Source organism: Ovis canadensis, chromosome 5, assembly GCF_042477335.2.
Source record: "Ovis canadensis isolate MfBH-ARS-UI-01 breed Bighorn chromosome 5, ARS-UI_OviCan_v2, whole genome shotgun sequence".
In the NCBI taxonomy this organism is placed as follows: Eukaryota; Metazoa; Chordata; class Mammalia; order Artiodactyla; family Bovidae; genus Ovis; species Ovis canadensis.
In genome coordinates, this window is record NC_091249.1 from 17,196,685 (window position 1) to 17,220,766 (window position 24,082).

At 58.8% G+C, this 24,082-nt stretch overlaps 1 protein-coding gene across 17 annotated transcripts in view; it reads right to left on the reverse strand.

Moving 5' to 3' along the window:
* Positions 1-8,672: 8,672 nt before the first annotated feature.
* The window catches only part of OBSCN (obscurin, cytoskeletal calmodulin and titin-interacting RhoGEF), a 235,646-nt gene continuing 220,236 nt past the window's right edge, over positions 8,673-24,082 (reverse strand). For all 17 annotated transcript variants that reach the window (XM_069590448.1, XM_069590454.1, XM_069590449.1 and 14 more), the window contains 26 exons: positions 23,075-23,239; positions 22,268-22,364; positions 21,824-21,939; positions 21,215-21,327; positions 20,890-21,058; positions 20,645-20,732; positions 18,759-18,959; positions 17,996-18,056; positions 17,470-17,547; positions 16,937-17,109; positions 16,806-16,832; positions 15,966-16,118; positions 15,834-15,879; positions 15,616-15,693; positions 13,275-15,285; positions 12,667-12,738; positions 12,240-12,350; positions 11,900-12,067; positions 11,103-11,225; positions 10,758-10,928; positions 10,446-10,530; positions 9,980-10,219; positions 9,516-9,739; positions 9,317-9,392; positions 9,029-9,178; positions 8,673-8,935 (listed from right to left, as the gene is read on the reverse strand). In XM_069590448.1, the coding sequence (XP_069446549.1) occupies positions 8,758-8,935; positions 9,029-9,178; positions 9,317-9,392; positions 9,516-9,739; positions 9,980-10,219; positions 10,446-10,530; positions 10,758-10,928; positions 11,103-11,225; positions 11,900-12,067; positions 12,240-12,350; positions 12,667-12,738; positions 13,275-15,285; positions 15,616-15,693; positions 15,834-15,879; positions 15,966-16,118; positions 16,806-16,832; positions 16,937-17,109; positions 17,470-17,547; positions 17,996-18,056; positions 18,759-18,959; positions 20,645-20,732; positions 20,890-21,058; positions 21,215-21,327; positions 21,824-21,939; positions 22,268-22,364; positions 23,075-23,239 (5,174 nt within the window). In that variant the 3' untranslated portion in view covers positions 8,673-8,757. The remainder of the gene's footprint in view (positions 8,936-9,028; positions 9,179-9,316; positions 9,393-9,515; positions 9,740-9,979; positions 10,220-10,445; positions 10,531-10,757; positions 10,929-11,102; positions 11,226-11,899; positions 12,068-12,239; positions 12,351-12,666; positions 12,739-13,274; positions 15,286-15,615; positions 15,694-15,833; positions 15,880-15,965; positions 16,119-16,805; positions 16,833-16,936; positions 17,110-17,469; positions 17,548-17,995; positions 18,057-18,758; positions 18,960-20,644; positions 20,733-20,889; positions 21,059-21,214; positions 21,328-21,823; positions 21,940-22,267; positions 22,365-23,074; positions 23,240-24,082) is intronic.

The following is a 24,082-nucleotide window of genomic DNA, read 5'->3' on the forward strand; positions in this document are numbered from 1 at the left end:
CTGCTTACTTGATGCAGCCAACCATTTCCACCTCTTTCTCCTGAGAAATGCCCAGCATTCTTACTCAGGTCAAGGAAAAACTACATCAGTCTCTCCAGGTCTCAACCTTAGTATCTTTCAATGGCAGAAAGAAAACCAAATTTAAAAGGAAAAGGAAATAAAACCACTATGAAGTTAGTGGTTTGGGGTAGATATTCTTATCTCTCTGTGTCTCTACTGCCTTGAACAGTTCTTAGCATTGTAGGCTATATTTTCATACTTTATACATATATATGTGTTTACACATGTATTGCCTATTATGTTAATGAGGTGACCTACAGTGGGCCCTAGATAGCTTCGGGATGGGGGCTGGTCACCATAAAGACCGCAGAAGCGGAGGTGGAGCGGGTGGCCGTGCACCGCGAGAGATCCAGATGCAAGTGGTCTGCCAGGGAATGACGTGGGGCCTCACTAGAGGCCGCCGGCACAGGGTCCTCCTCGGCCGGGGAGGGCGCCTTGCAGGGCTCTTGACCACCGCTGGCCAGCGAGAATACGGGGCTACACGTGTCCCTGCGCCCTCGCGCCGGTCAAGCACATGGGCGGCGCCCAGGTCCCCTCCCCGCCACCCCCCCAACCCCCTGCGCTCAAGCCCGGAGAGCGCTCCGCGCGGTGACGCCCGCCATGGCGGCAGGGGAGCGACACCCGCACGGGGCAGAGCCAGTTAGCTCCCAGACAGGGGACGATGGCTGGTCACCCATGCAGGCAGGCGAGGGCTGGTGGCGACCGGGAAGGGCAAGGCGCACACACAGGGAGAGCCGTGAGGCAGGGGCTCAGGCGCGGGCCCCCAGGGAGACAAGCCCCCCCCCCCCGCCCCCACGGGCCCTCCTGCCACCTGGCCCCGCCACCCGGGCCATCCATCATCCATCCATCCGTCCTCCGCAGGTCGCTCTTCATCTAGTCCGACCCTGGGGCTCACGTCCGGGGAAACGCCCCCCAGCGACGCGGTCCAACCTGTACCTACCTGCACTGTGCCATCAGCTAAAACTGGGGAGGAGGGCACGCCTGACTGGCTCCTGGCGGCTGCTGGACTGGGGAGTTGGGACCAGGTGTCCAAGCGCCACCTCCAAGCGCAGTGGGGTCACTGAGGCTCAAAGACATGCAGGGCCCCAGCCTGAGGCCAGCAACCTCCACCCCGACCCCTCCCTAAGTTGGACAACACTTAGCTGATGAACAGCAACAACAGCTGAGTTAAACTGCCCATTCCCACCCAATACTTTGGCCACCTGATGGGAAGAGCTGACTCATTAGAAAAGTCCCAGTTGCTGGAAAAGATTGAGGGCAAGAGGAGAAAGGGACAACAAAGGACAAGATGGTTGGATGGCATCACCACCTCAATGGACATGAGTTTGAGCAAGCTCCAGGAGAAGTGAAGGACAAGGAAGCCTGATGTGCTGTAATCCATGGGGTTGCAAAGAGTTGGATGCAACTGAGAACTGAACAACAACAATCCGTTTTAGTTCACTGATTCCCAAAATGTGGGTGTTTAATCTTGCCATCTCCTGCTTGACCACATCCAATTAACCTTGGTTCAAGAGTCTGAGGGAGTATGCAGATGGGCGCCCCCAGGGTAGAGCAATTGGAGATTCATTCTCTATTGACCAAAATTCGAAGACAAGAATAGCAGGGCAATTGAGGAGGCTGGACTCTGCAGAGACCACGTATTTCTCATTGGGGAAGTCAGGAGACCTCTCTGACCACACATGTACAGAAAAGACTCCTTGAAGGCCAAAGGGGGGTCACATCCAGGTGCCTTTTTGGTAGAATCCATTTTGGCTAAGCAATGTGTACAGACACATGGGAAGAACTGAGATATGGACTGTGAACCAGGCAAATCATAGTGATTGGCCAAAGGAAAGCTGGAAGAAATACCCGGTAAAAGTAATTCGAACTACCACGCAGGCATGACTCAGCAACTCAGGAACTCTCCTGTTGAGTCTGCCCATGTGTCTATCCACATGTACTGTACTCTTTTCCCTCCTAATACTTTACTTGTTTCACTACTTTCTGTCTTTGTGGAAATTCTTTTCTGCAAAGCTGAATTACCAGGGCCCTTGTCACTGACCAGTGGTCTACTGGTTAGGATCTGGTGCTTTCACTGCCATGACCCAGCCCAGTCTCTGGTTGGGAACCCAGGCCCCACTCCAAGTCGTTGCAGGCTGAGGCCACTTGAGATCATCACTAACATTTCTACAACATCAGACTTTACTTTCACCACCAGATAGATCACAACTGAGTGTCTTTTTTGTTTTGGCCCATGTATAGCTGTTCATCCTGTTCATGACACCAACTGTCTTGTTGTCTGCACTGTTTGCCGAACCCAGAGTCGGCAAGGCTCAAGCTAAGAGGCTGGAATGAGACACGAGGAGCTGTAGGAACTGCAGACACGTTTATTCTCTCCTGGCTGACGCAGCAGCCGTATTACAACTCTCTCCTCTTATGGCTGACCCAATGGACATGGCCGTGACACAGTAGTAAATGCTGCTGCTTGTCCAGGTGAAGCTGATATATGCAAACTGCACACAACCCGTGACCAAATGAACACCTTGTAAGGCTCGTGTGCAGTGCTACAAATGATCTCAGCTGTTAGATAGACATTATTTACAAAACATGGAGTGAGAGAGCCTGAACATGTCATCTTGCCCAATTTGCTGTCTCCCAGAGCCCAGCTGCTTCATTCTTTCTGAAGCTATTAGTAATTGCCCTCTGTTCTTCCCCAGGAGCATATTGGAAACCTTCTGACCTGGGGGCTCATCTTCCAGTGTCAAATCTTTTTGCCTTTTCATACTGTCCATGGGGTTCTCCAAGAATATTAGAGTAGGTTGCTGGTTCCTTGTCCAGTGGCCCCTGTTTTCTTAGAACTCTTCACTGTGACCCCCCAATCTTGGGTGGCTCTGCACAGCATGGCTCATAGCCTCATTGAGTTAAGAAAGCCGCTTCCCCACAACAAGGCTGTGATCCATGAAAGGGAAGATCTTATACGTAAGAAGCCCTAAAGATTCCACCAAAAAATCTGTTAGAGCTCATATATGAATTCAGCAAACTATCAGTACACAAAATCAACACACAAAAATCAGTTGCATTTCTATACAGTAACAATGAACAGTCTGAAAAGAAAATAATGGAAACATTCAATTTACAATGGCATCAAAAAGAATAAAACACTTAGGTGTAAACTTTACAAGGGTTTCCCTTGTGGCTCAGCCTGTAAAGAATCTGCCTGCAATGTGGAAGACCTGGGTTCGATCCCTGGTTTGGGAAGATACCCTGGAGAATGGAAAGGCTGCCCACTCCAGTATTCTGGCCTGGAGAATGCCACGGACTGTATGTATAGTCCATGGGGTCACAAAGAGTCGGACACGACTGAGTGACTTTCACTGTCACTTTCATAAACTTTCCAAAGGAGGTGGAAGACTTTACAATGAAAACTCAAAAATCTTGTTGGAATAAAGAAGACATAAATAAACAGAAACATATCCCATGTTCATCGATTTAAATATCTAATATTTTAAAAATCTCAATAATACCCAAAGCAATCCACAGATTCAGTTAAATCTTTATCAGTATTCTAATGATTTTTTTTTTTTTTTGCAAAAAATAGAAAAAACTATCCTAAAATCCAGTGATGTCTTAAAGGACCCTAATAGGTAAAGCAATCTGGAAAAAGAACAAAACTAGAGGATTCACATTTCCTGGTTTCTAAACTTCCTGAAAATCTATGGTAATCAGAACAGTGTAGTACTTGCATAAAGACAGACACACCAATGGAAAAGACTAGAGATCCCAGAAACACACTCTTCCATTTATAGTCAAATGATTTTTGACAAGGGTGCTAAAACCATTCAATGGGGAAAGAACAGTCTTTTCAACAATGATGCTGGGAAAACTGGATATCCTCATGGAAAAGAATGAAGTAGGACCCTTCAGTTCAGTTCAGCCACTCAGTGGTGTCTGACTCTTTGCGACCCCATGAATCACAGCACACCAGGCCTCCCTGTCCATCACCAACTCCCGGAGTTCACTCAGACTCACGTCCATTGAGTCAGTGATGCCATCCAGCCATCTCATTCTCTGTCGTCCGCTTCTCCTCCTGCCCCCAATCCCTCCCAGCATCAGAGTCTCTGCCAATGAGTCAACTCTTTGCATGAAGTGGCCAAAGTACTGGAGTTTCAGCTTTAGCATCATTCCGTCCAAGGAACACCCAGGGTTGATCTCCTTTAGAATGAACTGGTTGGATCTCCTTGCAGTCCAAGGGACTCTCAGGAGTCGTCTCCAGCACCACAGTTCAAACGCATCAATTCTTCAGTGCTCAGCCTTCTTCACAGTCCAACTCTCACATCCATACATGACCACTGGAAAAACCATAGCCTTGACTAGACGGACCTTTGCTGGCAAAGTAATGTCTCTGCTTTTGAATATGCTATCTAGGTTGGTCATAACTTTCCTTCCAAGGAGTAAGCGTCTTTTAATTTCATGGCTGCAGTCACCATCTGCAGTGATTTTGGAGCCCCCCCAAAATAAATTCTGATACTGTTTCCACTGTTTCCCCATCTATTTCCCATGAAGTGATGGGACCAGATGCCATGATCTTCATTTTCTAAATGTTGAGCTTTAAGCCAACATTTTCACTCTCCTCTTTCACTTTCATCAAGAGGCTCTTCAGTTCCTCTTCACTTTCTGCCATAAGGGTGGTGTCATCTGCATATCTGAGGTTGTTGATATTTCTCCCGCCAATCTTGATTTCAGCTTGTGCTTCTTCCAGCTCAGCGTTTCTCATGATGTACTCTGCATATAAGTTAAATAAGCAGGATGACAATATACAGCCTTGACGTACTCCTTTTCCTATTTGGAACCAGTCTGTTGTTCCATGTCCAGTTCTAACTGTTGCTTCCTGACCTGCATACAGATTTCTCAAGAGGCAGGTCAGGTGGTCTGGTATTCCCATCTCTTTCAGAATTTTCCACAGCAAATTTGGAAAACTCAGCAGTGGCCACAGGACTAGAACATGTCAGTCTTCATTCCAATCCCAAAGAAAGGCAATGCCAAAGAATGCTCAGACTACTGCACAATTGTGCTCATCTCACACGCTAGTAAAGTAATGCTCAAAATTCTCCAAGCCAGGCTCCAGCAATACGTGAACTATGAACCTCCAGATGTTCGAGCTGGTTTTAGAAAAGGCAGAGGAACCAGAGATCAAATTGCCAACATCTGCTGGGTCATGGAAAAAGCAAGAGAGTTCCAGGAAAACATCTATTTCTGCTTTATTGACTATGCCAAAGCCTTTGACTGTGTGGATCACAATAAACTGAAAACAGGACCCTTACCTAACACCGCAAACAAAAATTAACTCAAAATGGACCTAAGACCTAAGGATAAAACTTGAAACTATTAATCTCTTAGGAGAAAATATTTAGGGTAAAATCTTCTGTCATTGAACTTGGTAATGATTTATTGCATATGGTACAAAAGGTGTAAGCAACAAAAGATGATATAGACAAATTGGACTTTATGAAAAAACCTTAAAGATTTGTGTATCAAATGGCAACCAACAAAGTAAACTGGCAACTCATAGAAGGAAGAGAATATTTGCAAATCACATATCGAAATAATTAATAGCCGAAATATATTAAAAATTCCTAAAACTCAACAACAATACAAACCATGTGATTCAAACATGGGCAAAGGACTTGTATAGACATTTCTCCAAAGAAGATATTTAAATGTGCAGCAAATTCATGAAAAGGTTCTCAGTATCACTGATCACACAGTTCAGTTCAGTTCAGTCACTCAGTCGTGTCCGACTCTTTGCTGCTGCTGCTGCTGAGTCACTTCAGTTGTGTCCAACTCTGTGTGACCCCATAGACGGCAGCCCACCAGGCTCCCTCGTCCCTGGGATTCTCCAGGCAAGAACACTGGAATGGGTTGCTATTTCCTTCTCCAATGCGTGAAAGTGAAAAGCGAAAGTGAAGTCGCTCAGTCGTGTCCGACCCTCAGCGACCCCATGGATTACAGCCTTCCAGGCTGCTCCATCCATGGGATTTTCCAGGCAGGAGTACCGGAGTGGGGTGCCATTGCCTTCTCCGGTCCGACTTTTTGCGACCCCATGAATCGTAGCACGCCAGGCCTCCCTGTCCATCACCGTCTCCTGGAGTTCACTCAAATTCATGTCCATCGAGTCGGTGATGCCACCCAGCTATCTCATCCTCTGTCGTCCCCTTCTCCTCCTGCCCCCAATCTCTCCCAGCATCAGGGTCTTTTCCAGTGAGTCAACTCTTCGCATGAGGTGGCCAAAATATTGGAGTTTCAGCTTCAGCATCAGTTCTTCCAAAGAACACCCAGGACTGATCTCCTTTAGGATGGACTGGTTGGATCTCCTTGCAGTCCAAGGGACTCTCAAGAGTCTTCTCCAACACCACAGTTCAAAAGCATCAATTCTTCAGCGCTCAGCTTTCTTCACAGTCCAACTTTCACATCCATACATGACCACTGGAAAAACCATAGCCTTGACTAGACGGACCTTTGTTGGCAAAGTAATGTCTCTGCTTTTCAATATGCTATCTAGCTTCACTAGGGAAATGCAGATCAAAGCTATGGGATACCACCTCATAGCTATTAGAATGACTTGCTATTGAAAACAAAAAACACAACAAACAAAAAAAAGAAAACAACAGATGCTGATGAGGATGTAAAGAAGCTGAAAATTTCCGTGGTGTTTGAAAGAAGGTAAAATGGTACAGCTAACATAGAAAATCAAGGGAATTTCCTCAAAGAATTAAAAATGTAGTAACCATATGACCCAGAAATTCTTCTTCTGGATATGTAATCAAAAAGATTGAACGCAAGGTCTGGAAGAGGTAGTACACCCACGTTCATAGCAGCAATATCCGCGCTAGCTGAAACATAGAAGCAACTGAAGTGTACATTGATGAACAGATAAGTGAAATGTGATATGAACACACAGTGGAATATTATTCAATCTTTAAAAGGAAAGAAAGTCTGCAATATGCTATAACATGGATGAATCTTGAGGACATCATGCTAAGTGACTAAGCCAGTTACAGAGGGAGAAATAATGTATGACTCCACTTACATGAGGCATCTAGAGTCGGCAAGGGCCTTCCCAAGTGGCCCAGTGCAGGAGATGCGAGTTCAGTCCCTGGGTCAAGAAGATTTCCTGGAGAAGGAAATAGCAACCCACTCCAGTATTCTTGCCTGGGAAATCCCATGGGTAAAGAAGCCTGGCAGGGTTACAGTACATGGGGTCACAGAAGAGTCAGACATGACTTAAGTGACTAAACAACAGCAACAAAGAATAGTCAAATTCATAGATATAGAAAGTAAAACGGCAGGTGCCAGGGACTGAGGAGAGGGAAGACTGAGGAGTTAGTGTGTAATGGTTATAAACTTTCAGTTTTGCAAGATGGAGAGTTCTGGGGATGAATGGTGGTGATGGTTGTAAACAGTACAAATCTCTAACTACTGAAGTATACTCTTAAAATACTTAAAATGATTAATTTTTATTACTACAAAAATAAAGTTGAAGAAAAATTTTCTATCAAGCCAGAAAACAACATGGAAGACACTTAAATTATTACTAAGTGAAAAAGCCAATCTGAAAATTCTATGTACCACATCATTCCAACCACATGACATTCTGGAAAAGGCAAAACTATGGAGACAGTCAAAAAAGTAAACATCCTTTCAGTGGTTTGCAGGAGTTAAGAGAGAGGGAGGGATAATAGGTAGAGCACGGAGGATTTTTCTGGCAGCGGAACTACTCCGCCCGACGGGAGAATGGTACATGGCTGTTGACGGGCCAGTGCAGGGCCACGCCGGGGGTAAGGGAGGAGCGTGATGGGAAGAGCTAAGGCAGAAGCCTCTCTGGTCAAGGCAGAACCCTGCCAGTCCAAGAGAGCGCAGGGCCTATGCCCACCTTGGCTCCCTTCCCACCTTGCCAGGTGAGCCAGTGAGGGGGTGGGGTGGGGGGAGCAGCTGATGTGGCAACGTCGGGTGTCAGTGCCCAGGAGCCAGGTGGCTAGGCTTAGGTATGACCAAGCTCGCACAGCAGGGGGAAGGGAAAGTTAGTGGCTGGATGGGGTGGGGAGGTGTCAGTTCACTTTTGGAAATGTTTGGTTTTTAGATGAGGGGTCTTGGGTCCAAGTAAGAGCTCAGTGGTGGATGTCCAGTGTGCAGACACCATTTTCTGGAGACGGGGAAAGCAAGGAGGGCTGGATTCGCCAGCCTGTCTCGGCTGCCAGTTCCATGAGACTTGCTGAGAATCAAGAGGGCAGAGTCTGCTATCTGCCTGCTCCAGCCTGAGCCCCTCACCCCCACACCGCCAGGAACGATGCTGCGGTGGAACAAGCTGGAATCCTGGATACCTGCCCACAGTCATTTCTCTGCAAATTACCTGGGCGTGTGTCCATGTCTGAAGCAACATTGACACAGAAGAAAACACACCCACCCGTGAGAATATGGAGCTGCCTGCACAGCGCACTGGCTCAGAGGGCTCTAGTCCTGATGATGCCTTTGCAGGCACATAGCCCAGGACAGCCCTGCCCTCCCCCAAACACCAGGAAGGTGGCAGGGCCCTCACCCGCTCCCCAGCACAAAACAATGAAACAGAGGACACCTCATCCGGTGCTGCTTTTTATTGACGTGTGCGTGCATATGCAGGGAGTCCTGAAAGACCGGGAGGCGGGGCCCTGAAGGGCCAGGGCGTCAGCGCACTTGGGCCAGGTTGTGTTTCTTGTACAGCAGTGCCCGCCTCTTTTCCCGCTCTCGCACAAAGACGCGCAGACCAGTGGTTGGGAAGGTCACTGCCGCAGGCTGGGAGCTGGCTGGGCCCTCCTCCGTCAGCCACGGGCTCTGCAGGCAGCTGGACGCACACGGCCGGACCCTGGAGCACACGGAAGGGCAGCATTTACCGCGCTCCCCCCCGCAGGTCAGCGCACAGGGGCATGGGCCAGGCAGAGCTGGAGGAGTTGCTCACCAGGGGTGCACACACAATGTGCTTCGGAGGAAGGCCACAGCACCCCCAGACAGCCCGGCGTAGCAGCGGCTCAGCTGGATGAGCCCCTTGCGCAGGCCCTTCTGCGTGTCTCGCACTCCCTCACCGCTCACCGGGTACTCAGCGCTCAACCTGTGTGTGTGGTGGTCACGTGACTGATGTTACTCTCGATGGACGGAAGTCACAGAGACCTGGGGTCACCATCAACAGACCCCAGGCCCGCCCTTCCTTCCCGCCCGCCCACCCCGCAGAGCACAGGTGGAGACTCACATGATGAAGGCTGTAACACCTATGGCCCAGATGTCGGTCTGCGTGACAGCGCCCTGGCCCTCCAGGAGCTCCGGAGCTGGGGACGGCACAGGTGGGGGTCACGGGCTGTTTGCGGTGGAGGAGGCAGGGGGGCAGGACTGGGGCTTGCTCCCGGCACACCCCTCCCCCAGATCAGGCCTGGTGTCTGTGCCCTGCGCACCCATGGTTTCCATGTAGTCCTTGAATCTCTCTGAGGGCAGGACCCGCTCCTGGGCCAAGCTCTGGGCGTTTCCGAAGTCGATGACCTTGAGCAGGTTATACTCTGTGACGATCATGTTCTCCGACCTGAGGTCTAGGTGCAGGATGCCCTGGGCATGCAGGTACTGGGTGGCACTGAGTATCTGCCACAGATAGTCCTTCACCTCTGATTCCGAGTAGGAGTCCCTGGGGGCAGAGGGCCAGTTAGGGGGCACACGGGGAGAGGCACCCAGGCTCTTTCCACAGCCAGCCCCAGGGCAATCAGGAAGCACCAGCCTTCCCTGTGGGCTTAGGAAGGAGGTCCCAGATCTACTGAGTGACTGGCGGGCTGACGGGCGGAGGCGGGGCAAAGAGGTGGGTGAGGAGGCAGACCACAGTGCTCCAGCCAGGTCCTGAGCCTGGAATCCAGGCCAGGGCGATCCTCACCTCTCGGCCAGACAGGGGAGCAGCTCAGGCCCGGAGCACAGCTCCAAGATGAGGACCAGGTGCCTGGGGCTGAGGTAGGCAGCCTGCAGCTGCGCCAGGTGTGGGTGGCGCAAGCCCTTGAGGGCCTCGTACTCCTGCAGCACGGCAGCCCTGTCTGCAGGGTGGTAGGGCACGATCTTGGCAGCCAGCACGCGCCCACTGGCCTTCTCCCGGCACTGCCGCACCACGCTGAAGCGGCCCCTGGGGAGGAGCGCAGGCCAGGCTGGAGGCTCAGGCCAGACCCCGCCCTCCCTCCTGGTCTGGAGAAGCAAGCCCAGCAGGGAGGTCCGGGAGAGGGTGGCAGACCCTGAGGCAATGTGGACGCAAGTGATCAGAGGGGTGGAAGCACGGGGCTGGGGTGGGAGCTCGAAGAGCCAGCGGGGTGGAGGAGGCCCCGCCGCCTGCCCTCCCCCCAGAGGCCCTGCACCTTCTCATCTGCGTCTGGAAGTCGAAGGTCTGCGTGCTGGGGAGGGGCCGGGCCGGCCCCGCTGCACCGCTCTCCTCTTCAGAGGCTGTAGAAAGAGGGCAACCCTGCACCGCCATCTCCCCCAACCTCTTCTCCCATCACCCCTCCCCAACCCTACAGGAACGCCCTCTTTGAACCCCCAACACTCTGCCCTCTCATTCCTCAGGCCGTTGTGGGTGGGGGGCCTAGTGGGCAGAAGGAATCACCCCAAGTGAGTGTGTGACCGGTGGAGGTGGCAAGCGCATTCCCACAGAGGCCTGCCCAGGGGCTCACCCAGGCGGCTGGGCCCTCCCAGGAGGACCTGCTCCGAGGGGCTGCTGTAGGGGCCCATGCCCGCCTTGCTGACGCAGGCTGTCCGGAAGGTGTATGCCCCACCCCGAGAAAGCTTGCCCGTGAGGTAGCAGCAGTCAAAGACGTCCGAGGCCAGCGTGATCCAGCTGCCGCCTGGGACACACGGGAGTGAGTGAGAGGCGGCCCAGCCACGGCCGCCCACTCCCCGTCAGGGTGGAGAGGCCCAACAGGGGCAGAGAGCAGCCAGGCGCATCCCCAGCCCCCTGCCCCCACCCACAGAGACTCTGGGACCCCCCAGGAGGCGCGGGCTGGGGAGCGGCCCCACACCTTCCAGGCTGCACTGCACAATGTACGTCACAGGGCCGTACGACTCCACAGGCTTCCAGACCAGCAGCACCCCGTCCGCATGCACCTCCCCGATGTCCGGCCGTGGTGAGGAAGAGGGGCGCTCTGTGGGGCCACAGTCAGCAGTCCGGGGTGGGCTTGCAGGAGCTCTCCATGGAAACTCTGAGCCCCAGCCAGCCTGCCTCATCCTCCTCACCCTACTCTAAGGCCCCTGAGCCCACCCGCCCCTGGTCCAGTTCACTCGGGGTCCTTTCCAAGGCTGACTAGTAGGAAGAGTCCAGTGCCTCTCCTTCAAGGGGCCTCGGGAGGTGTCTGCCCTGCTCCCCTCCCACTGGTGCCCACCCAGGAGCCCCACGGAATGGCCCTTGCTCACAGCTCCCCACCAACCCTAGGCTCTAGTCAGGGGGGCCTCTGCTTTGCCGGACTGTGGTGCAGGGCAGGTGGGGGCTGGGGATCAGGTCAGAGGACTGAGAGCTAGGCTCGCAGCCTCTGCTTTGGGTCCCCCAGAAACACACCCTGGAGCTGTGTTCTGAGAGCATGGTTGGACTGTAATAGATACAAAATGGGAAGCCGCCGCCTCCTGCGCTACTGGAGAGACAGGGAGGTACCGCGGGAATGCAAGGAGAACAGCCCCCAAAGAGGGGTCGGGGAGGGGCCTGGCCAGCTGCGTCACCCTGCTCCCACGTCCCCTCCCCATGCCTCCAGACCTGGGGAGGGCCAGGCTGTGGGTGCCCGGGCGCTGAGCCTCACGCTCCCTGGGCCCTTCACGGCCGACCCACCTGCCTTCCGGAGGACGGCCGTCGTGGCTGCCGTCCCCAGCGCGTTGCTCATACTGCATGTGTACACGCCCAGGTCCTCAGCAGTCACCACCAGGATGGTCAAAAGCTGGAAGTTCTTGAGCGTAGAGGAGATGAGGAGGCGGCTGCTGCTCTCAAGCAGAGCCCCATCTGCAGCAGGAGAAAGTGAGCCTCAAGATAAGGTCCCAGCAGGCGCCCTGCCTCGTGGTCACGCCCAGGGCCCACACCCTCTCTGAGCCTCAGTTTCCGTCTATGCAGTGAGAGTAATGCCCGAAAGGAGTACCCTGCCTCCCTGGCCTTCAGCCTCAGGAGAGCTCTTTACCTTTACTCCAGGTGGCCTGTGCGGCTGGCTGGGCCACCACCTGGCAGGCCAGAGTCACAGACTGGCCCAGGACCACCGTCTCATCCGAGAGCTCCCTTAGGAACGACGGTGCTGGGGAACGGAGGTGAGGTGAGCCTTCAGAGGTGGCCTTAGGCCTGAGAGCAAGGCCTGACCCCCACTGCGGGGATACAGGAAATGAGCTGCATCCCCACCCAGCTCATCTCCAACACCAGCGCCTACTCCAGGAAGGCTTCCAGGACTGCCGGCTCCTGACTGCTGGGCCGCCAGTCTCCCCATGTGCACTTGAGCCCCTGTGGACGTGAGCTTCCCCTCGCCACCCTGCACTAGTCTTGACAGCGTTCCCCTCCCCCACAGTCAGGTCCCTTGGGCTGCAGTGAGGGGCCTCGCCTCTGGGCAGTGTACCCACCTCGGTCCTTGCTCTTCAGGCGGAAGGAAGCGAGACCTGCCTTCTTCCGGGGAGGACTCTCCTTCTCCAAACCTGCAGTAAGGAAGTGGCCGCGCAAGGGAGGTCACACTCTGGGGGCCTGGCTCCTCTGGGAGCACGAGGGGAAGGCTCTGGGGATCCCCATGTGGCAGAAAAGCCCAGTCCCAAGGGGTCTTGTTGGCAATGAGCTAAATGCACGGCCGAGGGCACCAGCCCTCCCTACCCAACGTGTCAGCCACTGTGGGCAGCTGAGGCCAGCAGCTCAGGGGCCACTGGGCCAGCTGAGGGCGCTGGGGTCAGGATCAGGGAGGGCCGGGCCAGTTCCTATCTCCATGGGGGTGTAACTGCAGCTGCATTACTGGGCTTCAGATGCACATGGGGAGGGACTGGAGGCCGCACAGCTGACCTCAGAAACAAGCCACTGTGTCCTGGGAGGTGTGGGCAGCACCAGGTCAGGGGAAGGAGCATAGGATGGGGGGCTTCCTGCATCACTCAGGCAAGCTGCGGAGCTATCTTTTTGGCCAAGGAGCCCCAAAGTGCAGAGCGGGAAACGGATGTGCCCAGTTCTGGGGCAGGGTAGGGGTAGTAACCTTCAGGCCTGCCTCTCAGGAGGCGGGAGATGTGAGCCACCGAGGCCTTCACCCTCTGGCGTAGCCCCAGCTCTGTGGGCTCCTCCAGCAGTGAGTGCCTTCCAGGGAAGTGGAAGAGCCTGCCGGAAGGGGGTGACCACTTGCGCTTCCTGCCGCCGGCAGCTTTCCCGAGCAGGGCCTCCATGTCCTCTGGCTCCTCTGTGATCTCCAGGCTGGCTGGCCAGGGCCACGCAGCCTCTGGGAGCTCAGCCAGCTCCTCCCCAGCCTCAGACTCAGGGGAGGATGGACGCTCCGGCTCCACTGGCTTGGGGATCTTCCTAAAGATCATGAACTCAAATGGGAGATACTTGATATCATACAGGTCAGACAGATTGAGGTAGGCAGGATCCACCTCTGAGATGTCCAGGGACACGGTGTCTGCTGCTTCTGGGTCCCTGGACAGGTCCTGGATCTGTACGAGTGACACCTGAGAGCCCCCACTGAAGTCTTCCCACGAGCCCAACTCCTGGGAGGTCCTCGGGAGGGTTCTATCGCCCTCGGGTGCAGGCACTGTGCTAGCCTGGGGCGGTGGGCTCTCGGTCCCTGCCTCGTCCTGCTCCTCCGAGGACTGAGAGACGGCCCAGGTCATCTTGGCCCACATGGGGCCCTGCCCCAGCATTCCACCGGCGTCCCCTCCAAAGGCAAAGGTGCCGTAGCCCGCCACCCCTGCGTAGCCCCCACGGCTCCCCAGGGAGAACTTCCGTGTGGTCGCCTGCTCCTGAGGCCGCTGTAGGCTGGGTGAAGACTGGGACAAGTCCTCTGTCTCCTGGACCAGGCCTTCAGCATCCAGAGAGGGGCTCGACTCCGTGCCCATCTGGGAGGCTGGCTCTGGGGGTCTGGGTGATCCAGGCCTCTTGGTGAGAGGGACGGCCTTCAGCACGCTCTGAGAGTCTACCTGGGGGCTTGCTTGGGCAGGGGGCAGACAGGCCTGCAGCTTTCCTGGGAAGGAAGGGCTAGGGGATGACAAGAGGGCCTCTGTGCAGGGCCCTGAAGGGAAGGAGCCAGGAGGCTGTGGTGCCAAGGCCTCAGGGGGGCCACTGTCCTGGGGGGTGGGGACCCACTGTGGCTGAGAGAAAGGGGCAGCCTGCCCTCCACAGCGGTCCTGGGACAACCCCTCTGGCTGAGTGGAGCACCCATCACTACTGGCAGATGGCAGTCTCAGCCCCTGCGGGGTCCCCTCTGGATGCTCTTTCTCCCTGGCACGTGCACCCCCTCCAGGCATGCCCTCTCCTTGGGCATCTTGAGGACTCAGGGGAGCCGGAGCGGGACACTGCCCCTTGCTGCAGGCCTTGGTGGAGGAACTGGCAGTGTTCGGTGGGTCACGGTCCAGGGAGCGGCGGGAGCCAGAGGCCTCCTGGGGACTTGCTCTGGGCATCGGCACGGCCGTCTCCAAGGGGGCTGCTGTGGCCTGCAGGGCAGCCTGCTCCTCCATGGCAGCCGCCTCCTCCAGTGCCCGGTGCTCCAGCAGTGGCTCTCGAAGTCCCGGCAGGATGCCCGAGAAGTAGCCACCCTTGAGAAGGTGCCGCCGGCGGGCGGGGTGCCGCCTGCCCCCTGTGGACAGGCCCCCTAGCTCTGGGCCTTCGCCCACCTGCTGGTAGAACAGGCTTCGGATGACGCTCTGCCGGGGCACACAGCCCAGGGCAGCTGCTGGCTCCTCGCCCTGCAACGATGCAGGCAGAGCCGAGGCTGCGGCAGGTGGACAGGCCTCGGCCTCCTCAGGCAGGCTGGCCGAAGGCCTCAGGAAGCCCCGGGGATGCAGCAGCGGGGAGTGGGTCACCGGGGAGGACGGCAGCGACTTGGCCCGGGCGAACGGGGCCAACTCGTTGTCGGAGGAGGAGGAGCTGCTGGAGGAGCCGCTGGCATCGCCACGCAGGTGCCGGGCAATCCCGAGGGATGGGCTGTCAGGCGGGCCCTGGAGCAGCTCTGGGATGGAACGCATCACCAGGATGGACTTGTAGCTCATCAGGGAGCGCTGGGGGCGTGGAGAACAGGGGCCCGTCAGCAGGGGACCCACTGCCTTCCCAGTCCAGAGGGGATCTCAGGAAACGGTGGGCCTTAAAACACATGGTCCCCAGGGCTCCGTTATCTTGTCCCCACCTTGGCAGAGACGTTGCATGTTGCCCCGCCTCACCCTGCTGGCTCAGGGAGCAAAGACTTGAAATGAAGGGTGCCCCGCCCCACTCTCTTGCTCTGCAGACCCAGAAGGGACACAGAGCCAGCCCTCTGGGCCTCATTTCCCTCTCTGGCCTCCGGCCGCTTCTGCACCCAGCCCCTCACCCCTCCACAAGGCAGTGCAGCCCACCTGCCAGCGACTGCGGGCCAGGAGGAACTTCAGCTGCTTGGTGTTGATGAAGTGGGCCTCCTCCGCGGGCACAGACTTCTGGGGGCGCCCAGGTGAGAGATCCTCGTTGGGGGTGTGGGGAGCCCCTGGGGCATCCTGCAGCCCAGGCAGGCCCCCACTCCTCTTGGCCTCACTTTCCCTCCCTGCGAGCCAGGCCAGCCCACATTCAGCCTACTCACCCGGAACCAGGGGTGGGCGAGGCACTTGGCAGCACTGGGCCGAGCCCTGGGCGGGGGAAGGAAGGTCCAGGTCAGGCCAAGAGGTCAGCTGGCCACTGAGGCAAGCGCGGGACCTCAGATGTGCGTACTCACCCCACGGCCTTCTGCAGAGCAGCCTTGATGAAGTCCTGGGCATCCTCACTGAGGTGGGCGGCCATGGGGCTACTCCAGGACACCCGCCCTTCCAGGACATTCAGAAGCGTTGCTCGGTCACTCTCTCCAGCAAATGGGGATGAACAGGTCAGGCTGGAAGCAGAGACATGGCTAGCCTTCAGCTGTGACCTGAATTTCTGGGTCCGTGGGAGGCAGGTTGGCAGGACAGGGGTCTCATGGGGATGTAGTGACTGGGGGCCCCCAGCCCTGACTGGAGATGCCTCCTGACACCTCTCTCCTTCAGCCCTGAGAATCCCAGCATGTGTCTCAGATTTGCCCAGAGATCCAGCTTGGAGCTGGGATCCAGGCTAAGCCTGGAGTGGGTATCTGGTCTTAGGCTGGGGTGAGGATCCAGGTTGGCCTGGGATAAGGGATCAAGTGTCATCTGGAGTGGGCACCTGGACTTAGCCTGAGATGGCGATCAGGGGTCCACCTGCAGAGTGAACCCAGGCTCAGTCCTCATCACTAACACCCTCGGGACAGCAACAGCTGTTAAAAGGGACCTCTGGACAAGCTACCCGGACCCTTTAGGGAAAGAGCTCCGTGCTCTGCCCCATGACCTAGCAGAGGTCCTCTGTGACAGGGTGTGAGTGAGCAGCGCTTGGCAGAAACCCCGTATCAGAACTGGCTGACGGCATGTTCCCAACATAGCTGCCCCTCGGGTCTTGCGTCTCTGAGTTAAGGAGCAGTCAGCAGTTCAACAGCTTCCCATTGGCCTGCTGAGGAGGGGTCTGGGCTGGCTTTGGAGGAGAGAGTAGACAGGAGCAGGGGTCTGCTCACCTGAGGTAGGTGATGACCCCCATGGCCCTGCAGAACAAAATCACAGCCGTGAGTCTCTCCAGACCTGGTCCGATGAGGAGGAGGAGGAGGAGGCAGAGGGCGGGCAAACCCACCCCCACCCACCCACTCACCAGATGTCGGAAGCCTCGTTCACGGGGGTCTGTTCGATGATCTCGGGGGCCACAAACTCAGGGGAGCCATACTTGCTGTACTGTGGCTCTCCCGGGGTGATTTTTTGGGCAAAGCCAAAATCACAGATTTTAATGTCTTCCCGAGCAGGATGCACCATCAGGATGTTGGGGGGCTGTCAGGCAGAGTCGGGAGTGGCTGAGCACACCCTGAGGAAAGAATCCTCAGGGCTCCCAGGCCTGGGGAGGACACTCAGGGGACCCTGAGGAGCTGTCCCCGCAGGAGGGTGAGGCCAGCGTGAGGCCATAGGCAGCCCTGGGAGCAGGTTTCAGCGCCCTTGGGGATAGCTTCTACTCCATCAGAGCTGCCCTCCACCTGAAGGTGAAGGGGCTGCTGTAAGGCGGTGAGCTCCCTGTCCCCAGAGATGAGGAAGTCCGCAGAGGGAACTGGAAGCGATGGGCCTTCTCCTGCTCAGCCCTAGGCCCTAGGCTTCCAGCAGCTCCTCCCTGGGCTTGGGCAGCAGGGAGCCGCGTACCTTTATGTCCAGGTGAAGGATGCCTTGGCTGTGTAGGTAGTGCAGCCCCTCCACCAGCTGCTGGATGTAGACCTTGACCTGCGGCAGAGCCGGTGCTCAGCCAGCCTCCAGCACCCCTCTCCTCACCTCCCCGCCTGCTCCCACCAACAGGACCTCCACTTCCCTCCAGATCTGAGCCTGGGGGTGGGGGGGGGGGGGCTCCTGCAGGACAAGTTCCATGCAAAGCCTCGGGGAGCCTGTAGTTGGTAGATTCCTCTAGGCCCCCAGGTGGATGGGTTTGGGTGTGTGGAGCAGCTTGAACAAAGCGGGAGGCGGCTGGGGGAGCAGGCAAGGGCTGGGCAGCTCGGTCAGCGCCGTCAGGGGTGGAGAAGCAGGGAGCCCCGGCCACGGGAGGGCTGTGAGAGCCCACAGGAGCTGCAGCAGCCTGTGAGGGTCTCTGCTGGGGAGCTAGTCTGAGGGACAGGAGGCCTGGCCAGGCCCACGCGTAGCCCTGCAGCTGGATGGGCAGCCGGGCAGCAGCAGTCACCTCGGCCTCGGTCACCACACTCTTCTTGAACAGGCGGTCCAGCAGTTCATCTGACGAACACCTGGGAGTCCGTTAAGGAAAGCTCTAGGCTCTGGAACCCTTGAAGCCTAGCGCCGCCTGGGGGGGTCTAATCTCCAGGAAGGGGTGGGGGCTATGCTGGGGAGGCTGCTGCTTGCGGCTGAGGAGGTTGGGAGGGACAAAGCCCCCCAAGTACAGGGACGGAGGACAGTGGGAGGCAGCAGAGTGGGGGAGTGGCACGCCACCCCCTGACTCCTGCAGGGGATGCTGGGGGTGGGGGAGGGTGTGGTGAGCATACAGGACCCTCAGCTGGGCCAGGAGCAGCGGATGGGTGGGGCGGGGCGTGTGCCCCTCCCTGGAGCGTGCATTGGCATGCAAAGACGCATCAGTGCCTGGGGCATGCCGGAGAAAAGTAAGAAGCCCAAGTTTCCTGCTGGAGGCCAACGCGGGGAGCAGGAGGAGACAGACTTCTTGATGAAGCCCTGCCCGAATTCCCTACCCAAGGGACTGGGAGCTGGGAGCTATGCGCAGTGGCAGTACCTGCGGGGGGTGGAGGGGCCAGGGGCGTGCAGATAGTCCGGAAACATCGCAATGCCAGCGGCACGGGCTGCCCCCATCAGGCAGTTGGGCCTGGGCTACCGGCACCGCAGACCCCACCCAGCCCTGCAGACCACTGTCTGCCGGGGGCACTCCCACCCACCTCCCCCCCCCCGCCACCTGACACCCTCAGGGTGAGGTGGGATACAGCTCCAGGATGAGGATCAGGGTCTTCCGCGTCTCAAACTGGTCCAGCAGCGCAGTGACCAGCGGGTGGCTCAGGCCTGCTAGAATGTCGCGCTCCCGATAAGCCTGGGCACGCGTCCTGCTCCGCAGCGGAATGAACTTGGCAGCACAGGCCATCTGGTTGCCCTTGTGCTGCACCCTCTTCACGAAGCCGAACACACCCCTGCGGGGAGGGGACAGCGCGCTGGGGGCCCGGGGGCAGAGCTTGGGGGCGGGGTTCCTGGGGGGAGGGGACTGCGCGCTGGGGGCCTGGGGGCAGAGCTTGGGGGCGGGGTTCCTGGGGGGGCAGAGCTTGGGGGCGGGGTTCCTGGGGGGGGCAGAGCTTGGGGGCGGGGTTCCTGGGGGGAGGGGACAGCGCGCTGGGGGCCTGGGGGCAGAGGCTTCGGGGCGGGGTTCCTGGGGGGGGGGGTGTCAGAGCTTCGGGGCGGGGTTCCTGGGGGGCAGAAGCTTCGGGGCGAGGTTCCTGGGGGGCAGAGCTTCGGGGCGGGGTTCCTGGGGGGCAGAGCTTGGGGGCGGGGTTCCTGGGGGGAGGGGACAGCGCGCTGGGGGCCTGGGGGCAGAGGCTTCGGGGCGGGGTTCCTGGGGGGGGTGGGTGTCAGAGCTTCGGGGCGGGGTTCCTGGGGGGCAGAGCTTCGGGGCGGGGTTCCTGGGGGGAGGGGACAGCGCGCTGGGGGCCTGGGGGCAGAGGCTTCGGGGCGGGGTTCCTGGGGGGGGCGTGTCAGAGCTTGGGGACGGGGTTCCTGGGGGGCAGAAGCTTCGGGGCGGGGTTCTTGGGGGTCAGAGCTTGGGGGCGGGGTTCTTGGGGGGGTCAGAGCTTGGGGGCGGGGTTCCTGGGGGGCAGAGCTTGGGGGCGGGGTTCTTGGGGGGAGGGGACAGCGCGCTGGGGGCCTGGGGGCAGAGGCTTCGGGGCGGGGTTCCTGGGGGGGGCGTGTCAGAGCTTGGGGGCGGGGTTCCTGGGGGGCAGAGCTTGGGGCGGGGTTCTTGGGGGTCAGAGCTTGGGGGCGGGGTTCTTGGGGGGGGTCAGAGCTTGGGGGCGGGGTTCCTGGGGGGCAGAGCTTGGGGGCGGGGTTCTTGGGGGGTCAGAGCTTGGGGGCGGGGTTCCTGGGGAGCAGAGCTTGGGGGCGGGGTTCCTGGGGAGCAGAGCTTGGGGGCGGGGTTCCTGGGGAGCAGAGCTTGGGGGCGGGGTTCTTGGGGGACAGAGCTTGGGGGCGGGGTTCCTGGGGGGGGCAGAGCTTGGGGGCGGGGTTCTGGGGGGGGGGTCAGAAGCTTGGGGGTGGGGTTCCTGGGGGTCAGAGCTTGGGGCGGGGTTCCTGGGGGGGGGTCTGAAGCTTGGGGGCGGGGTTCCTGGGGGGCAGAGCTTGGGGGCGGGGTTCCTGGGGGGGGTCAGAAGCTTGGGGGCGGGGTTCCTGGGGGGGCAGAGCTTGGGGGCGGGGTTCTTGGGGGGGTCAGAAGCTTGGGGGCGGGGTTCCTGGGGAGCAGAGCTTGGGGGTGGGGTTCCTGGGGGAGGAGGTTTCCTGAGAGGAGAGGTGCCAGGAGAGCAGGGGCTGCGGGAGTGGGCACTGGAGGAGGCCAAGTTGGCAAGGGCAGCGGGTACTCTGCATGGGGGTTTGCAGGAGGCAGGGGCTCCAGAGGGTGAGGGCTGGGGAGTCAGGTCTTCCGTGGGGGCAGGGCTCTGGGTTGAGGGAGTTCAGAAAGCTCTAAGCGGGGATGGTAGGGGTGCAGTGGGCAGGAGAGCTGGGGCTCCTGGTCGGAAACTCGCACATAGGAACCCTGGGAGGCTGAGGCTGAGGGTCTTAGGAGGTGGGGCTCCAGCGGAGGAGGCTCCTGGGGCTGGGATGAGGGCGGTACCTTCCAATTTCCTCCAGGACCTCATAAAAGGAATGCAGTTTCCTCCTAGAGCTGGGCTCACTGTCCCGTGTAGCCAGGGAAGGGGAAGCTGTTTAAGAATGAGTAAAGATCATCCAGCGCCTCTGTCCCCCAACTTCACAGTGTCTGCTGAAGCAGCTTCCTGTGCCTGAACCTGTGAGAGCTCAGGGGAACCCCCACACCGGCATGGAGCCAAGACAAGGCCTGGGAAGTCGTCCCCCACTCACCCCCGTGGATCAGCAGCTCTGCTTTGCACAGCACCTGGCCGCCAGGGTTGTGGGCCAGGCAGGTGTAGACGCCCGCGTCGTGCTGGGCCACGTCCCTAATCACCAGGGAGTAGGTGGTCCCTTCCTGCTGCTGGCTGAGCCTGGGGTCAGCTCCCAGCTGGGTCCCATCCTGCAGACACGGGAGCACGGGGCGGCCATCAGTACACCCTGGGGGACCCCAGCGCCAGGGCCCAGCCTGACCTTCGGTGAGCGCCATGCCCAGGCCAGCAGGGGCGCCACACACTGCCTCTCCCGCAGGCAGGCCCTTACCCAGGCCTGCCCCTACCTTGTACCAGATCACTGTGGGCTGTGGGTTGCCCTCGATGACAGCCTGGAATTGCGCCATACCGCCGCTCTGGGCCTGCACGTCCTCGATGGTGACCTGCATGGACGGGGGGCCTGGGGTGGGGGAAGGAGCCGGTGGGCAGGAGCCAGGCTGTGTCCACCACAGCCTATTCTGTGCTGAAATCTTCTGATGCCTGGCCTCCATTCACGGACACCCAGACCTCAGTGGACTGGCAGCAACCCCAGGTGTGTCTTGCTACCCAAGCTGGCCAGGAAGGCCCTGAGACATACTCCAGGGTGAAAGAGCCCAGCTTCCTCCAAGGGAAGGGACCCCACCCTTGATGGTCCAGAAATGCACCCTCTGTCTTTGCTGCTTCAGCCTCAGCTCTCTGTGGGCAGGCCACAAGAATATGCCAACTTTGCATGGGGTAAAAGGCCCTGACGTCCTGGTCACCGCTGCCTTCTGAGGGCATGCAAGGAGAGAGGCAGCAGGGCCCTGGCCACAGTAAGGCTGGGGCATGCCAGGTGGCTATGCCGGCCCTGCCATGGAAATCACTCCTTAGCCTGGGGCATGGAAGGGACACGTGCGACCTGCCAGGCCCCCACCTACTTGCAGCAGGCGTGTCACTGGTCCGGTACACGTACGTCCTGTGTGTGGTCTCCGTGAACACATGGCTGTGGATGTCCCAGAGCTCACCTGCTCCTGGCCAGGCAGTGCCCTCCATCCTGGGGCATGGAGTGGAATTAGCTGTCTGCCTCATCCTTCCATTCTTGGGGCATGGGAGGCCGAGATGGGGTTCTTGCCCCCTGCCTACTCAGGGGGCTGCAGCACTCTTTGGGAGGGGACATACAGCCCGTGGCCTCAGTCCTAGGTGAAGAAGGGAGCTCGCCCCCTTCCTTGCCCCAGGGGTGGCCTCCCCCTGCCCTGGGGCTTAAGGGTGGGGCTGGTAAGGAGAGTGCAGGCTGCTGTGATCCCACCCCTTGCTCTCCTTCTCTCACACCCCAGCCTGCTCCCAGGACATCCCCTCGCCCCCCAGCCAGCTTGGGAGGTTACCGGATGGGCACCGTGCGTTCTGGGGCCTCAGTGTGTGCCTGAGCCGTCTGCTCGAGGCCCTTGGGGGAGTGAGGCTGAGGCGCCTTCGGAGGCTCGCCTGGTGGGAGGCAAGGGGCCCGGTGAGATGGAGCCTGGGACAGGGCAGGGGACAATTCCCCAGGACAGGTCGCTGCATCAGCCTCCGGTGCCCAGCAGACAGGAGCACAGACAGAGCAGGGGCTCCGAGAGCACGGGGTCCTTGAGCACAGACTCAGCGCTCCCAACTGTGCGCGGGCACCTCACCCCCGGGCTGGGGCTAGCGCCCCGCAGTGCACTCCGGGGGTCTGGTCCACCGGGGCACCGCTCACTTCTGCCGCTTCCTGTCCTCCTCCCTTCCCTCCACTTCCCACCCCCCCCACCCCCTCCTCCTCCTCGCTCCCATCCCTCTCCCTGCTCTTCCCTAGGCTCTGCCCTCACACCCCCCCCCCCCCGATTCCCACACCCTTCCTCTCTTCTCTCCCTTCCTCCCCACCTCCCCAGGAGCACAGGGGACCCAGGCTGGCAGCTAAGGGCAGCCAGAGTGGGAAGGACCTCCCGGAGCCCATCCCGGCATCTAGTTCCACAGGCTGAGGGAGGGGCAGCCTTGTCCAGGACCCCCGCCACGTAGAGCCAACTGAGTGGTGGGGGTCTCAGGCTCTGCCAGTTCAACCCCGTGGGATGGGCACCCAAAGTAACCAAGGTGGGGTCAGAAAGGAGGGGCGGTTATGGGTGGGGGCAGGGGTCCCGGAAGCAGGGATACTTTGCCTTCAACCTGCTGCCAGGCCTCACCGGATGCAGCCTCCACAGCTGGGGGCTCCGGATGCGGCCCCCCAGGGCTGGGGCTGGGGCTGCTGTGATCCCCTGTGGAAGGTCCTGGAGCCTCAGGGCATGTCTGTGTCCTCTGGATGGATGTGCTTTCCTGCCCTGGGGCAGCTGGGGCTGGGGCCGCAGCATCTGTAGGAGAGGCAGGTCGACGCACAGGAGTGAGGGGGGCCGGGGCCCGGGACGGGGACACTGCCCAGATGAGGCCCCCCTCCCCACCCTCCCGCTCCAGCCACCCGCTGGGTTCAGGAAGCGCCGAAAGTGGAGGCCCCTGAGAGAAGAAGGGGTCTGTGCCAGAGATGGCACTCCAGGCAGCAAGTGCTAGACTGGTCCACCCCCAGGGTGTCTCCCAGATGCCCTCATGAGAACGTCAGTTCCCACAGGGACAGCAGGGCCTGGACCCCCACCGTCCACTTTGGGTGGCCCCTCGGTCTCAGTCCCATCCCGTCATCCAGCGGCTCGCCTTGCTCTGTAGCCCACTCTGGACCCGAGGGCACTGGGTCACCCAGGCTCAGGTGGGTCCAGCCCCACGTTCTAGGAAAGCTAAGCACGGCCGGATGTCAGATCAGGAGCCCAGAGACCCTCACAGGGTGGGCTGCCTTCCTGCCTCCAGCACAGCCCCCATTCCCCACCCAGCCCGACACAGACCACCACACTCTCACCTGGTGTGAGTCCCCAGCCCCCGACACAACTCCCCAAGGGAGCCTTCAGACCCTCCAGGCTCTTGGTTTCCTGCCCTCAGCCCCCAATTCAGTTCCTCCTCCACTGGACTCTCAGTCCCCCTGTGGCTGTTCTGGGACGCCCACCGCTCCATTTCCAGAAAAGGCCCCTCTGTGGAGCTCCCTCCCGTGCTCCAGAGCCTCCCTCCTGGTGATCTGCTTTATTCTTGGGGCCCCCAGGCTGAAGAGGCCACTGGGCAGGCTTCTGTCTGTCTGCGGTCCGTGGCGCTGGGGCGACCATCCTGTGCTTCCCCAC